Genomic DNA, 17,757 nt, shown 5'->3' with positions numbered 1-17,757 from the left:
TAATATTATTCTTGTTGTCAGTAAACATAGTAATTCTGTGTAATTTCCTGACAGAGCGACAAATGGAGGGAGACAGAGAGCCAGCAGACTCCAATGACAAGGTACCACATTTTGGACTCTTAAAGAGATAAATGGTTTGACAGCTGAGTGTAAAATGTCAAACGGAAGACTTACATTCTAAACGGTAATTTTATACTGTGTGTAGGGTATCAATCATCCAGATACAATGTTTTTCAAAAGGAGTTTGAATAGTAATTTGATGTTACATCTGCAATGTAGACAGTAAACCAGTTGGTATACACAACTTAGAGAAGAAGTAGATTTTTTAAAAACTGATTAAAAGCTTTTCAAGTGTTGTATTGACTTATTTGTCAACGGAGAAAGTTGATGCTGTCAATTTGCAGTCCTATCTTTCAGATTATGATTATTGACTTCTTCTTAGACTTTGATGAGAGAAGCAAATCGCCTCTTCCCCTCTATCAAAACAGTTCCTTTATTCAGTACACAAGTACTATAAGAAAATATTTATCTCATCATGATCAAGATGAGAAAAAGCCATAGTGCAATTATTATTTGATTTGTATTTGTTCTCTTGGGATCACCATGACTTGGGATCACCATGACTTGGGATCACCATGGCCTGGGATCACCATGACCTGGGATCACCATGACCTGGGATCACCATGGCCTGGGATCACCATGGCCTGGGATCACCATGACTTGGGATCACCATGTCCTGGGATCACCATGTCCTGGGATCACCATGTCCTGGGATCACCATGTCCTGGGATCACCATGACTTGGGATCACCATGGCCTGGGATCACCATGACCTGGGATCACCATGACCTGGGATCACTATGGCCTGGGATCACCATGACCTGGGATCACCATGACTTGGGATCACCATGACTTGGGATCACCATGGCCTGGGATCACCATGACTTGGGATCACCATGGCCTGGGATCACCATGACTTGGGATCACCATGACCTGGGATCACCATGACTTGGGATCACCATGACTTGGGATCACCATGGCCTGGGATCACCATGACTTGGGATCACCATGGCCTGGGATCACCATGACCTGGGATCACCATGACTTGGGATCACCATGGCCTGGTATCACCATGACCTGGTATCACCATGACCTGGGATCAGGTCATAGCTAGATCACCATCTATAGCTAGATCATCGTGACATTGTTCTTTGTTATTTCAGCCCCAAGACGCCGGCAGCTTATTTGGCAAGCTGCTGGTATACCTGGATAAGATTGAGTCCCCAGCCCAGAGAGAGTCCCCAGCCCGGGCTGGTGTGGGTGCAGGGCTGGGTGAGGGGAGAGGTGTTGGTCTGGAGAACGTACACAGCAAGACCACTCAGGCTGAGGTGAGGACCACAATGAGTAAGGGACTAAGCACAGAGGTAGACCAGCTTCAATATTGCAGATCGATTGTGGCTTCCATCAATGTGATTATCTGCATAATTTCCAATTCTCCATATATATAAATCATTTTTTAAATATATCTATATATTATTTTATTTTCCCCTAACCTTACCATCCCTCCCCTAATCAGAGTAAACTAATGGACAACAACACTTAGGTTTCTACTTCCAGCTTATACATACAGTACTATATACATTTTTGTTGTTCCACTTTCTTGTTTTATCCTCAATTTCTTTAAATGCATTGTATCCACATGTGTGGTTGAATTGTGTTTTTTACAATGGTCAAATAAATCGAATCAAATCAAGGTGGCGGTGCAGAAGAAGTCGACCCACTCGACGGACATGGAGGAGGTGGCTGCCGTGGAGGGCTGGATCCAGGCAATAGATCCTCCGGCTGCCAAGGTGGTCTACCAGGAGCCCCATAAGAAGAAGGGGAACGTCCAGGAGCTGCAGCTAGATGTCAAAGCTGCTGTGGCCACGAAGAAGACTGATGATGACTACGGTTATGTCATCACCGACACTGAGTGAGTAGTGCCTGTCATAAACAATGAATGAGGCAACCACAGCTAATCAATCAATGTTCTACAGTTTGTCTTTGTGGAATTGCATTTAGTACAGTACAAAGGAGTCTTTTTTTAGTCCAGGGTCATCTGTGGTGAATTTACAGCTGTCAACATGTTGCGTTGCTGTCTGATGAAAACTTCTATATTTTTTTACATGACATTTAATGAAAGCAGTAACTCCCCTCGATTTACTCTGATCATGTCATGACTCTAGGACCAAGGACATGTATTCAAAATAGCTTCTGAAGTCTCATAAATGTATGTTTGTTCGAATATGGTAATTTGCTGAAAAGCTTCTGTTTTGGAGATGATCAGACAGAGACGATTGGATAAGTTCGATCAGTAGCAACAATTTGGCTCCATTCGTGCAGTTCTGTTTATACTTTTGATGGTCTTTTTGTTTTTGTTTTGAATAAGCATAGCTGAAGTTGCTGTAAAACCAACCATTACAAATGGAAACAGAAATGTGTTTTAGATGCTAGACAACCAGATGCCTGCTGTGACCCTGTGTCTGCCAACAGAGACATTCTCATTACTCCACTCCTGCCCCATATCCAACCTTGCGGTGCCCTGCATTTCCAAGAAACCATTTTGAAAATTAAACATTGGCATTTCTCATTCCTCATTTTAACAAAGTGTTTGTGTCACTTTTGGGAAAGTAATTCCATGATGTTTTCAAAAAAGTATATAGTACTCGCGCTGTTTGACATACTGTATATTTGAATTTATTACCATATATTATTTTATATGTTTCAATACTGGACTCAATACAATGTTTATCGTTATTGTTTTTTGTATTTGCAATTTTATTTCAATTTATCAAGACCATACCCCAGTGTGGTATATGATATGCATGTATAATAAACATCTTACATGCGTATCATTCAGTAAATATTAGATCATGATGTGATGGTGTTCAGGTTCAAGCCCTTCTCCAGGGCACAGAACCCACAGTCCATCAGGCCACCCTGTACTGGAGCCCACGTCCTTTCACTGCTCCATAATTATCATGTTTGCAGTACCTCCTCTCTCCACAGGGGGCTGTGGGTTCTGTGTGTATATATATGTATATAATGTCTCTAGAATTCTTGCTTTAATCTCCATACTCCTGTTATGTGATAAACGAAGACGAAGACTGAATGGTTTATAGCTCTAAACGGTATGGCTTATCACCACCAACAGGAGGAAATATAATTGAGGAAAACTGAGACATGTACTGCTATACGGTACGCACAGTAGCCTGGTAGCAGGTACTCCTAATGTCCCTGGTCAAAAGTAGTGTACTACTATGTATAGTAGGGTATAGGGTGTCATTTGGGACTCTGACCCTATAAGCTATAGGCAGGGCTGAACTGAACCACTGTGGTGTGGCTACACCATTACACCTCCTCACCATCCCATCTGCACCTCTCTGTCTGGCCTGTAGTCTGAGAGAGGGCCTGTGCATCAAATTGCACCCTGTTCCCTATATAGTGCATTACTTTTGACCAGGGCTCTGGTAAAAAGTATTGCACTAGATATCGAATAGGGTGCCATTTTGGAACACGTTTGGCGCACACAGGTGATTCATCATGCCAGAGGGAACTCCTGCTCCCCCAGCTCTCACACCTCACCCCCGCCTCATGTCCTCACTCTCTGTCTCCCTCTCCCTCAACTACCTATCTGGCTCTCTTGTCTTTGGCCCTCACTCCTTTCCCCCTCCCTCCTCTCCTCCCCATCCCTCCCTCCATCCCCCTGACCTCCGTGCCTGTCTCCCCACTCATGTCCCCATTCCTCTCTTCTGTGTGTGACAGGAATGTAATGTGTGGGAGCGCTCACCCACACTTAACAGGCTTAGGTATCAACTCTGTGGGGACCTTAAGGAGAAAGGCCAGTATTGATGAACTCTATTTTTCTCTCCACAGCGCATTGCAGACTGATGAGGGCCTCCACTTGATGGAGATTCTGACACGACGCGCCAAGCTGCAGATGACTGACTTCCTGGAGCTCTCGTACGTATTTTTGGCGGTGAATTTTTGACACACTCAATACAAACAACAACCAGTACAGACCCAACCAGTACAGACCCAACCAGTACAGACCCAACCAGTACAGAGTCAACACCACTCGTGTATGTATTTAACCTTTTTATGTAACTCTATTCATTTTTGGCTGCATGCTTAAAAGGCATGACTAGATTTCCCTCAGAAAGCTTATACGATTCAGGGCAGCGTCTAAAATTGTCATCTTTAAATACTAATTCCCTGTAGCAGGTACAGTGTATTCTGAAAGTATTGAGACCCCTTGACTTTTTCCACATTTTGTTACGTTACAGCCTTATTCTAAAATGGATTCCATTGGTTTTATTCCTCATAAATATACACACAATACCCCAACATACATTTTTTTTTTTTTGAAAATGTATTACAAAAAACAGGTGTCACATTTACGTGCACCGGGCCTCCCACTCCTTTTTCTATTCTGGTTAGAGCCAGTTTGTGCTGTTCTGTGAAGGGAGTAGTACACAGCGTTGTACGATATCTTCAGTTTCTTGGCAATTTCCCGCATGAAATAGCCTTAATTTGTTAGAACAAGAATAGACTGATGAGTTTCAGAAGAAAGGTATTTTGTTTCTGGCCATTTTGAGCCTGTAATTGAACCCACAAATGCTGATGCAAATAGATACAAATAGATACTCAACTAGTCTAAAGAAGGCCAGTTTTATTGCTTCTTTAATCAGGACAACAGTTTTCAGCTGTGCTAACGTAATTGCAAAAGGGTTTTCTAATGATCAATTAGCCTTTTAAAGGTGTGTACCTTTCCAAATAATGTCCAATCAATTGAATTTACCACAGGTGGACTCCAATCAAGTTGTAGAAACATCTCAAGGAAACAAGATGCACTTGAGCTCAATTTTGTGTATCATAGCAAATGGTCTGAATACTTATGTAAATAAGGTATTTCTGTTTTTTATTTTTAATACATTTGCAAAAATGTCTAAAAACCTGTTTTCAATTTGTCATTATAGGGTATTGTGTGAAGATTGATATTTTTATTTATTTAATTTAATCCATTTAAGAACAAGGCTGTAACATAACAACTTGTAGAAAAGGGGTCTGAATACTTTCCGAATGCACTGTAGATAGGAATACATCCACTGAATAATGCAGACTGAAGTGCAGAGCAGTGCGTGGAGAGAGTTTATACAATATACTGTAGAAAAATACCTAAAACCAAACTATGTTTTAGGTGGCAAGTGCACCATGTCATGTCAAACGTTACCTCAGGGGCTTAAAAACTTTTATTGCCAAAAATAAATCAATATAATAAAACAGGAACACTGAAATAATTTAAACTGTCTAACAGGTTGAAAGCATAAGAAATGCACCCTTAGTGAGAAATAAGATATCCAGAGACACTTGTCTTATTCTGTAAACATTCGAGCTGGAGGGTGAAGATGGGAAACTTGCTCATGCACATTATTGACATGAGGCGCCATATACTTTAGAGTCGTGGCTGCAATCATTTATTAACGAGAATGAACTTTTCATGAACCTCCCTCTCTTTCTCCAAAATCGTTATGTTTTTCCACGCAGGTATCTGACTTTGAACACCACACACTCGCGCACACACACACATACACACACACATGCAATGAGGCTTTTAAAGCCATCCACAACAGAAATGAGAATCTACTGACATACTGTGATGGTCTGTGTGTTCAGTGGCATCTCTTTCAAATACTCTCACCAACAGCTACTCTACACACATTTGACATACAAATGCACAGCTAGATATTGCACCGAAGCACATTATTCAAAGATGACATTCAAAATAACATCAAAGAGAAAATCATATCCACGTTCTATAGAAACATGATGCCATAACATGTCATATGTTTATTTCCCCAACCGTCATGCCCTGTACCCCACAACTACACACAGCTTTACAATGGACCACATTCTTCATGACTTATGCTCAAGTCTGACATTGTGGTCATTGTAATGCATTCATTCATCAAATGAATATACACTGCTATACTTAATAGCAGTATGTATGCAGCAACAATTTACCACCATAAATGCAATGGGTGGTAACATGCTGATGACAGGCATGAGAAAGAGAGTGTTGTATGGGCTGGCAGGCCCCCTTTGTGTCTTTCTAACTACTACGCTTGATTGTTGGCGGTACAAGTAGCGATTGGTCGCCTCTGTATCATGTGACCCTGTTTGTAAGGTTCTGAAAATGACATTGTTTCTGAAGCACCTCACGGCACTAGGGCGGTTTACACTGCTCATGGGTGGCCCTACAGGGCCGGACTAATGTACCTTTTGTCTTTATCCCTTTCTGGAGCTGAAAGGGCGTTGGTATGGGAGAGTGATAGATTGGGTGGGAGAGAGCCGGGGCCCTTTGTTAGAGCTCCGAGCCGGCCCAACAGGGGGCGCAGTCTGGACAATTTGTCGAGGCCGCCACGCTTATTCTATTTCCTGCTCCTTGCAGCTAACCGCTGCCACTCCTAGACCACGACTCCACCTAGGAGCCTGGGAGAATGGCCCTCCCAGCATGGCTCCTCTCTCCATTCACGTTGACTCATTTGTGTAAGCATGACTTAGTCCTGTAGGGCTTTGAAATGAGTGTCTATCATGTTTTTCATATTGAAGGAAAATATAGATGCATACAAACAGGGTAATTCAATGTTCGTGTAATACTAACACAGTATGCAAGACACAAGGCCAAACATTACACACACAAGTTAATCAATCATAATATCCATTATTATTTATTATGACTGACAGAGGAGACTCTGCCAGAATTGTCTCATAATATCTGGAATTGATCATGTCAGGCCTGAGCGGTTGAAAGCAGAGACGTTAGTTTTGATGTGTCAATGTGGGTGGTTTGCTTCAGAACCATCTAGCATTAGTTCCCTCTGAATAATAGTTGTTGTTTAACCATTACTGACTTCGGTCAGACTCCAATTTGAAAAGACATGGGGGTGACGTAATGTCTGACTTCAGCTCATTTCAAAGAAAAACCACTAGGTGGGGAGATGCATCTATCCTGGCTGCTTGTAAATGTGGTCTATATAATACTGAACAGACATGAACTCATTTACTTTCACAGTAGAATCATAGATTATGGTGGTTGATGAACAATGACAGTTTGACATTCCGATACTTGATGTTGTAATGTACAGTAACTGGCTAGTCAAAAATCCTGATTATATTTGTGTTCTAACAGACTAATATTGAGTGTTTCGCTTCGACAGTGGAGTAATACTGTGCTAAAGAAAAGCATGAGCTTCAGTTTGAAAACCACAGTCATTTTTTACTTTTGCTGTGTTGAATTTTGAAAACCGTTAATCGGGTGGCTGTGGCGTAGGTCAGGAAACATATCAATGTGTTATAAAGTCACAATGAGTGATATTCCTCTTCAACCCATAATATTATGGTTGAATGGCTGGCTGCTGGTTGAGGTACTCTCCACACATTGCTAGAGATCTTAACCTCCTGGCTGAAGTATTTGACTTCAACATACAGCAAAGCACTTTCTGTTCAATAAAATCTCCAGCATTTTATATTCAATATGTTGCCATTACCTGTTTTTATTCAGTGTGGTTCACCCATGCCCTAATTCATCACTTTGAGCCATTTTAAGCTCAATATAGTACCTGGCCAGTGTCCACCCTAGTTTTGCTCTTTGGAAAGACATTGTGAGGGGAAAATATTATTTGTACAGCACTTTTCATTACGCACAAAATTCATAAAGCTCTGTACATCAGAAATGGTCCCTATGACTGTCGGTGAAGGGACAAGCATTAGGTATGTGTATCTCATTGTAGACCAAAACCCCCGTCCTTGTCATTTGTTGTTTGTAAAATGCCTGGAGGCACATTGAGATTCACGAGGGTATCCGTCGGCTCCTGTGGCTACAGGGAATCTAACAGGCGGGGAGGGGGGGGCACATTGAGATTCACGAGGGTATCCGGCGGCTCCTGTGGCTACAGGGAATCTAACTGGCGGGGGCACATTGAGATTCACGAGGGTATCCGGCGGCTCCTGTGGCTACAGGGAATCTAACAGGCGGGGGGGCACATTGAGATTCACGAGGGTATCCGGCGGCTCCTGTGGCTACAGGGAATCTAACAGGCGGGGGGGCACATTGAGATTCACGAGGGTATCCGGCGGCTCCTGTGCCTACAGGGAATCTAACAGGCGGGGGCACATTGAGATTCACGAGGGTATCCGGCGGCTCCTGTGGCTACAGGGAATCTAACAGGCGGGGGGGCACATTGAGATTCACGAGGGTATCCGGCGGCTCCTGTGGCTACAGAGAATCTAACAGGCGGGGGGGCACATTGAGATTCACGAGGGTATCCGGCGGCTCCTGTGGCTACAGGGAATCTAACAGGCGGGGAAGCCAGAGGTGAAATAATATTCAAGCACCGTGTGTGTAGGGCTCTGCTTTAATGGCCTGAGATGCTTTTTTAAGGCAGGAGGGTAGAAAAATAATGCTTCACCACCATGAAAAATACATTCCTGCTTGTGTTTGGAGTGTCTCATCTCACTGTGTGTGTGTGTGTGTTTTATTCATTTATTTTTTTACAGAGTGGTAGGCCCAGCTGTGACCTTCAGAGTGCGACCTAATGCCCAGAACATCAGCACCGCAGATGTGGCCAATGTAGCAGGTAGGTCAGAGCTTTTCTGATAGATAAATGTGATTTAATGTATGAAGAATTTCATTCCAAAATGCTATACATACAATTTCAGAAATGTTGGTAAATAAGCTTTTTTGTTTAAAAAACGTATAAAAGAGATTGGTGTTAAATGACAGAAATGTATTGATTTGAAACCTATCACTTTCATTTCAGAGAGACAAACATCACATTTTGTTGCAAAACAATATATATCCACCTAACTCTCATAGAAAATAGTAACACCTTTATTTTTTTAATTTAACTACCAATTCAGTTAAGAACAAATTCTTATTTACAATGTCGTCCTACCCCGGTCAAACACTGATGGCCCTATGGGACTCCCAATCACAGCCTGATGTGATACAGCTTGGATTCATACCAGGGACTGTAGTGACGCATCTTGCACTGAGATGCAGTGCCTTAGAACGCTGCGCCACTCGGAAGCCCTACATTTGTAACATCGTTATATACAAAATAAATGATCTGTAAAATAATATGAGATCTCATCTGGGCTGTGGTCAAAAGTAGTGCACAATAGGGAATATGGTGTCATTTGGGACAAGGCCCAACTCTAATCATCAAGCACTATAGCATGAGGGTAGATTTATGATGTGTTGAATTTAAATGTATAGGATGCGAACATTCCATTCCAGCTAAACAATTGATATATCGAGTTTTGCAACAAAACCAATTGTTATACACATCTAAAATCTATTAATAAATCATCTGAGGACAGTAATATTTTCTACACACACATAAAGGTACCAATAAGCAATCATTTCTCATGAAAAAACACAAATGTGAAAAATGGTTGGATAAAGCATTTGGAAATAATCTCTTCATATATGACTTTACCAAAAAAAAGACATTTCTTGTGCTTTAGTGGAGCATGTTGGATCTGAAATGGACATTTGACCTTTTATCAAATATCCAAGGTTTTGATGTCATGTTGGATCTGAAATTAACATTTGACCTTTTATCAGATATCACAACGTTTAAGTTGTTTACTCTCAGAAATAAACTCAGCAAAACAAGAAACGTCCTCTCACTGTAAACTGCGTTTATTTTCAGCAAACTTAGCATGTGTAAATATTTGTATGATCATAACAAGACTCAACAACTGAGACATAAACTGAACAAGTTCCACAGACATGTGACTAACAGAAATGGAATAATGTGTCCCTGAACAAAGGGGGGTCAAAATCAAAAGTAACAGTCAGTATCTGGTGTGGCCACCAGCTGCATTAAGTACTGCAGTGCATCTCCTCCTCATGGACAGCACCAGATTTGTCAGTTCTTGCTGTGAGATGTTACCCCACTCTTCCACCAAGACACCTGCAAGTTCCTGGACATTTCTGGGGGGAATGGCCCTAGCCCTCACCCTCCGATCCAACAGGTCCCAGACGTGCTCAATGGGATTGAGATCTGGGCTCTTCGCTGGCCATGGCAGAACACTGACATTCCTGTCTTGCAGGAAATCACACACAGAATGAGCAGTATAGCTGGTGGCATTGTCATGCTGGAGGGTCATGTCAGGATGAGCCTGCAGGAAGGGTACCACATGAGGGAGGAGGATGTCTTCCCAGTAACGCATAGCGTTGAGATTACCTGCAATGACAACAAGCTCAGTCCGATGATGAAATGCCACACCGCCCCAGACCACGACGGACCCTCCACCTCCAATTCGATCCTGCTCCAGAGTACAGGCCTCGGTGTAACGCTCATTACTTCGACAATAAACGCAAATCCGACCATATCCCCTGGTGAGACAAAACTGCGACACGTCAGAGAAGAGCACTTTTTGCCAGTCCTGTCTGGTTCGGCGACGATGATGTCTGGTGAGGACCTGCCTTACAACAGGCCTACAAGCCCTCAATCCAGCCTCTCTCAGCCTATTGCGGACAGTCTGAGCACTGATGGAGGGATTGTGCGTTCCTGGTGTAACTCAGGCAGTTGTTGTTACCATACTGTACCTGTCCGACAGGTGTGATGTTCAGATGTACCGATCCTGTGCAGCTGTTGTTACACGTGTTCTGCCACTGCGAGGACGATCAGCTGTCCGTCCTGTCGCCACGTAGCGCTGTGTTAGGCATATCACAGTACGGACATTGCAATTTATTTCCCTGGACACATCTGCAGTCCTCATGCCTCCTTGCAGCATGCCTAAAGCACGTTCACGCAGATGAGCAGGCACCCTGGGCATCTTTCTTTTGGTGTTTTTTAGAGTCAGTAGAAAGGCCTCTTTAGTGTCCTAAGTTTTCATAACTGTGACCTTAATTGCCTACCGTCTGTAAGCTCTTAGTGTCTTAACGACCGTTCCACAGGTGCATGTTCATTAATTGTTTATGGTTCATTGAACAAGCATGGGAAACAGTGTTTAAACCCTTTACAATGAAGATCTGTGAAGTTTTGGGGATTTTTACTAATTATCTTTGAAAGAAAGGGTCCTGAAAAAGGGCAGTTTCTTTTTTTATTGTATAGTTCACAGTTTTGATTGGCTCCTATTGAAAGCTCTCTGTAAAGGCCACTGGTAATGGAGATGTGTGTCATTGGGAAGAAGACTCCCTTCAGTGTAATCTGCTGTAGCTTTCACCTCTGTGCTATGCACCAATCACATTCCTCTATGGTGAATTAAGTACAGATATGTGTTGTCAAAGATTCCATGGAAATTAGAAAGATTAGCTGTATTTGAGCTGTGCGTGGTTAGTATTACTGACAAACGTACAAGGCTGCTTCAACAGGTACCAGGAAAATATGGATATAAATATGAGAAGGTAATGTTTTTCCTGATTGTCTTAGATAAATATTACATTCTTACCATTATTGTATAGGACATTTTAGCTCTGGTCAAAAGTAGTGTGCACTGTAAAGGGAATAGCAATATAAATGCAATGTCATTCCCTGGCTGGGGCCTGGCTGAGACTACCGCCTCCAAATCACCTACACACGCACACTCACAGACACACACACACAAGTTACATGAATAGCTAAACCTTGTTTTTTTTCCTTATTGATGACAGCTTTGATAATTGAACTCCACAGGTCCACACACTTGATGATGTGATTATGTAATGGCTACTTCACCCACCTGTTTCGAAAGTGCTATTTTTCTTGTTCGCGCCCTCGTTTCTCATTTCCAGTGCTGTGACTAAGTTGTTTTGAGAGGTCATGGATGAGCCTTGATTGATATTAATGCTAACAGTTGACAGAACCGCACTTCAAAATGAAATACCTCTGCCTCTTACCTCAAATGCAGTACTGTCGGTGAGCTGCTGTATGTAAAGCTTCATTTGTCATATTCAACAAGAATATGGGCAGAGATTATTTCTCTTTAGTTTAGTTTTTCTGAGACATTAAGCAATACAAGGCCATACTTTTATCATAATTTTACAGATTCTTCCGGATGCATTGGAGAAATCTGTGTGCCCATTTTTTAAGCAGTTTGAGACCCTTTTGACCAATGCCCTGGTCAAAAGTAGTGCACTATATAGGGAATTTAGGACACATCCTTGGACCGGCTGGACAAAGAAGTCAGCCTTATCATTCTTCTCCTTCATATGAACATTCCTTGATCGATAAAGAGCCAGCCAGCAGGGCCATGGTGGAGGAGGGTGCTTGCTGCCTGACAAAGAGGTGCAGCAGCATGGCCCAATCTTCATCCCAAATTGCACCCTATATTCTCTATATATTATGCACTACTTTTGACCAAGGCCCATAGGACTAGCACTATGTGCCCTGTTCAAAAGTAGTGCACAATATATAGGGAATACGGTACCATTTGGGATGCAGCCCTGTATGGCCCTGACCTGCTGAGTAAAGAGCCCTGGAGTGGAGCTTCTGTCACGCGTACCCGACCATTGTGAGGCACCTAGGGCCAGGCGAGGGCCATTGTCAGGGGGGATGTCAAGATGGTGGGCAGCGGGGTGATGACCCTCATTGTCAGGCCTATTCATGCGCACTACAATGTTGTGGAGTGGCAGGCCCAAAGGCCACTTCCAGTGGTGCGTCCCGGCCGTGAGAACCGGCCTTCTCTATGGGCTGGAGGTCAGGGTCAGGCCAGCCAGCAGCGTAATTAGCACTTTAAGCAGGAGGACACCAGCTGAGGACCACTGACACTAAAAAGCAGAAAGACACACAGACACACACCAACCTGCTGTTTATCTGAAACCCAACCCTTATCAGCCTCAGATGGCTGCTGTAGATATGCATGTTGTTGTTAACAAACAGTGGAGGAAAACAAGTATGCTCATGAGGCGTGTTTAAGTTATATTCTTCAAGAATCAATAGCTATATATCATTAATTTAAGAGTCCCTCAAAAAAATCCAGAATAGAATGCATGTGTTGTCTATAAACTGTCTCCACTTTGAATGTTATATATTTTTAAAGCGCCAAATGGTTTGACTGATTGTGCATTATTAACCATTAAACTGAGTCTCTTATGTTTTCTATGAAGAGGAGTACATGCATTGTCTTCCGTGACAATAGCTAGTTACTCATTCACTGGCTGAGTGTAATATCTGAGGTGTGATTTGTGTTGACATAGAAATAAGTCTTTGTCACTGAGGTCACACACAGTTCAATAAGTTATAAAGGCAGTTTCCCATCGGTGAATGACTGAGTTTGTATGCTAATTGATGGAATGACCCCTTTCAAAAAGTCAAGAAATTGTGATCATTCTGATATTTTTCACATACATCTATCAAACCAGCTTTTCTTCTGTCAGTTCCTCACTTATGCAGACAGCTCTGTAGAGCTGTTGTGGTTTTGAATATGGTTGTGTCCAACACCGTTTTTCCACTTTAAACCTATTCTTATTCACTTCCTATCTCTGGTAGCCTCTTGTCCTAACCTTGCCTTGAATCTCAATCACCTCATCCACTATGAACCATGAGTCATTTCTGATCACTGGTTAATACAGGAGTTGAAATGAGACCCCAATTCTGCTGATTATTACAAAGACTATTGGTTGTATTTTTTTCTCGTCTTTTCGCAGTTCAGTGGTTTAGCATAGATCTCATAATGCTGTCAAAATGTCAAATCTAATTACCTGGCTCTTTAAGAAAGAGTAAAGTGGTTTATCTACCTAACTTGTCTTCTCCTTATTGATGTGGAGAACGCCTTAGCGGTTAGCTTAGTGGTTATTCTTAGGGCACTGACTAACACCTACATATGAAACATTATAGAGTATTCAAGGAGGCCTGGGTAAGGCCAAAATATCATAAAAATGCCAACTTTGATTAATTATTTCTCAATGATGCTTTGAAATACAAATGTGAAATGTACTGTATGTCAGCAAACCTTCCTCCAAACGACCATTCTAAGGATTAAATGTTGTCTCCAACATCATGGTCTTTTTTTGTCCTGGTTTTGTGACAAATCTTCCATGCTGCTCTACAAAAAAAGGGAATTTAATGTATACCTGTTTAAGCTCATTTATTGTAATCCGTGTGACTCTGTAAACGTGCATGATGTTGAAGTACAAAGGGAATTTGTGACGTGACATTGCAAATCTTGTCGTAACGTTACATCACTATGGTTATCATCAGCAGCAGCTCAGCCTTTTGTGTTTTCTGAGAGAAGTCGCATGCCGACCATAAAAGTACCAAATACATTACATTTTGAGGTCTTCCTAAATCCCTGTATGCTTGTCTGTTTTGACCATAAAACATTAGTGTATAAAAACACATTTTCCAGCTCCAAACTACTCCCCCCAAGCAGGCCAATCCTTGGTTCCCTTTCGCATAATCCTCATCAGTAGCAACAAGCCTGCATCCCAATTGGCACTCTATTCCCTATAGTGTACTACTTTTGATAAGAGCCCTATGGACCCTAGTTAAAAGTAGTGCACTATATAAGGAATTGGGTGCCATTTGGGACCCACCCTGACTGTTTGTCATCAGCAATTTCTGTTTCGATTCAACTCTTAAATTGTCTCCATTGATTTCCTGTGTGATTGCATTGGAAGTCTCCCCAGTGGGACTATGGGCCCACTTAAGCCCTACAGGAGCCACCAGACCCAATGAAGTTAACTTCATGTAACTTCATGCCTGTTGATCAGTTCTCATCTAATGCTGAAGTATAGTCAATTCACGATTTTCTAGCTAGATTTTGGTCAAAATGTGCTCAAACCAAATTAGTGGAAAATAAAATGATGAAAATAGGGTTTCCTGTTGTTTATTGAATTAACAGGTTGGTGCTTAATCTTTATTCTCTATTATCGTATGGTGGTGGTTGTGTTTTGTGATTTCTGTGAAATCCCTTCTAGCAAGACCCCGATCGTTTGTTTTCCCCATGGTTCAGTCACTTCAGAGAGAACTGGGAGGGTATGAGGTGTGTGGTGGCATCACCAGAGCTTTGGGAGCATCTGTGAGTCCTGCTGTAGAGAAGGTGGAACACAGGTGTTGTGTGGAAGCTGGGTTTGTTCAGCAGCAGTGGCAGTGCGGGTGTCATGGTCCCCAGCCAGCCCTCTCTGGGCAGGCCTCTCAGGGTCCAACTCTCACAGCTGACAGCTCTAATGTGGCTACGTCCCAAATGGCACAAAAAGTAGTGCACTATATAATAGGGTGCCATTTGGGATGCTGCTTCTGTATAGGCCCTGCTTCTGGACCTCCAGCTTCGGAACTCCTACAGATGGCACCCTATTTCCCTATATAGTGCACTATACAGGCAAAAGGATGCCATTTGAGCCTCAGCACTCCTACAGATGGCTTGATTGACTGGATCTCATGCTGGCTCTGCTGCCTGCATGGTTCCACTCTTGCATCATTCTATGGCAGTCAGCAACTGGCTGGCTGGGAGAGAGAGAGAGGTAGAGGGAAAGCTTCCATTTTGCTGCGGTCTGTTTCTCTGTGCTAAAAAGGCCGTATGTGTGGGATGTGTGAATGGATGCTCTAAGCTTGGATGTAGGCCTAGCTCACATATGAAGATGATGGCATAACATAAGTAAGGGACAATCAATGAGGGGATATGCGTTCAATGGAAAATAATGAACGATGTGGGAGGGGTGTTCGATGACGCGCTAGCAGGGGGTGGAACTAACCTTCCAAGGAGTTGGAATATTTTCCAGAGAATGCATAGAGCCCCGAGTTGATTTTATACCATGGCTAAAATGTAGCACATTTGCCGCTAGAAATGTGTTAATTTGCAGGTAGAAATGTGTTCAACATCCACTGAAGTAACAAGCTAGCAAGTTTACTACATAGCTACAGTAGTTACCTTGGTAACCAAACAGACTTGCTAGTTTAGCTAACCAAACCATCAGTCCTAGCTTGCTATTATGAAAATCCAATTCAGCAATGCCAATAATGTTTTCTATTCAACTCTTGCTTTCAAAAACAGCTCAAACATAGAACATGTAAACCATTGAATTTTACCGTGCTGATATACAGTTAATTCGGAAAGTATTCAGACCCCTTCCCCTTTTCCACACTTTTTTACGCCTTTTTCTGAAATGTATCAAATAAAAAAACATCCTCATCAATCTACACACAATACCCCATAATGACAAAGCTACAGTAGATTTTTAGAAATGTTATAAAATGTATAAAAATAAATTTAAAAAACAGATACCTTATGTAAATAAGTATTCAGGCCCTTTCCTTTGAGACTCAAAATTGAGCTGAGGTGCATCCTTTTTCCATTGATCATCCTTGAGATGTTTCTACAACTTGATTGGAGTTCACCTGTGGCAAGAGTGTGCAAGGCGGTATTGAATGTGTCACTGTCTTGTGATCTTGACTACTCAAAATTCTCTCGACCTCTCTCGACCTGTGTACCTACGTTGTAAACTTTCATTCATAAGCTAGGTTGTAGCAACCTCATAATGGGTATAGGGAACATTTGAGTGTCATGTAGTAGCCTAACCCTATCACTGTTACATTAAACTGGGTGAAAGAATATGAATGACAGTCATCCAATATGCTGTAATATAAATATGCCATGCTCATAATTTTTTTTTTAATCATCCTCCCTTATCTTAAACGGCACCGACCGCCACTGATGCCATGGTATAACATACCATTAATACGAGTGTTTCTGTAACCATTTGTATGACATTTTGTACTATTCCATCACTATGTTTTTACTGCAGGATGGGTAAAACACCATACAGAGTCCCTTGTCACATCAGCCATGATATTATTCTCTCTGGGTCAGTAAAAAAGCCATGTTCCTCCAAACTTCCTAGTCATGGTTCCTCTCTCTCTCTCTCTCTCTCGCTCTCTCGCTCTCTCTCGCTTTCTCTGCAGTGAAGAACATTATTAGAGGCTGTTGAAATGCTCCTGTTGTTCGCTCACCTTTAGTGGCCTGATCAGGCAGCAGCCCGCTACTCGTAGTGGGCTCTGAGATCCCTGATGAGAACAGAAGCAGACAGCTGAATTGATTGGCCCACTTCAGCGTATGGACCTTGATTACAGCCGCATTCAAGTGTTGTTCTGTTCTCTCCACAGCTCCTTCACTCATCAGAGCAGATAGAGGAGGAGAGAAAAGCAGACTGACTCACTAGGATTAGGCTGTCTGTCTGTCTGCATGCTGCATATAGCCAGCTAGCTGTGTTGCCCTCGAAACATTAACACACAAACCAATGCAGTTCCCTGTAGTTGCACATAGGTAGGCTAAAGATTTAGGATAACGCCCAAGTATCTGTATGTACTGTTCTATTCCCAGAATAAGACATCTTTCTTGCAATTTCCTCATTTAGAAAAATATTGATGCCTACCTTGAATAAGTAACATAACATATAGTGATTGATGGCTTCAACAATATGTTATTACTGTAGTTTTTATAAGTATGCACAGTATGTTCTACAGTGTGATTCACAAATGTCAACGTGTCCTGGCTGAGTGAGTGATAGAGAACGCTTGGTCCATACAATGGCTGTTCGCCACTGAAAGGTAGAGGTACTGTAGCTGTCTCCATAAGATTACAGTAGGAGGTGAAGAGCGTTTGATGGTTCGAGCCAACATGAAATGTCCCATTGAAACCCGTCTGGGGTTTCTGTCTGTCTGTTCTAGAGCGTTTTATGTATTCTAACAGAGAGACAAAGGCAGCCCAGGAACATCAAAGCTGCTGG

General features: G+C 42.3%; 1 protein-coding gene across 2 annotated transcripts in view; it reads left to right on the top strand.

Annotated features, from left to right (window-relative positions):
- The window catches only part of LOC109872172 (receptor-type tyrosine-protein phosphatase N2), a 161,562-nt gene that overhangs the window by 44,374 nt on the left and 99,431 nt on the right, over positions 1-17,757 (top strand). For both annotated transcript variants that reach the window (XM_031807032.1, XM_031807031.1), the window contains exons 9-13: positions 55-101; positions 1,223-1,387; positions 1,754-1,971; positions 3,915-4,001; positions 8,598-8,677. In XM_031807032.1, coding sequence (XP_031662892.1) covers positions 55-101; positions 1,223-1,387; positions 1,754-1,971; positions 3,915-4,001; positions 8,598-8,677 — 597 coding nt within the window. The remainder of the gene's footprint in view (positions 1-54; positions 102-1,222; positions 1,388-1,753; positions 1,972-3,914; positions 4,002-8,597; positions 8,678-17,757) is intronic.

Source organism: Oncorhynchus kisutch, linkage group LG27 (genome assembly GCF_002021735.2).
Source record: "Oncorhynchus kisutch isolate 150728-3 linkage group LG27, Okis_V2, whole genome shotgun sequence".
In the NCBI taxonomy this organism is placed as follows: domain Eukaryota; kingdom Metazoa; phylum Chordata; class Actinopteri; order Salmoniformes; family Salmonidae; genus Oncorhynchus; species Oncorhynchus kisutch.
Note: the sequence above shows the minus strand (reverse complement) of the source record. Positions and strands in the feature narration are given on the sequence as shown.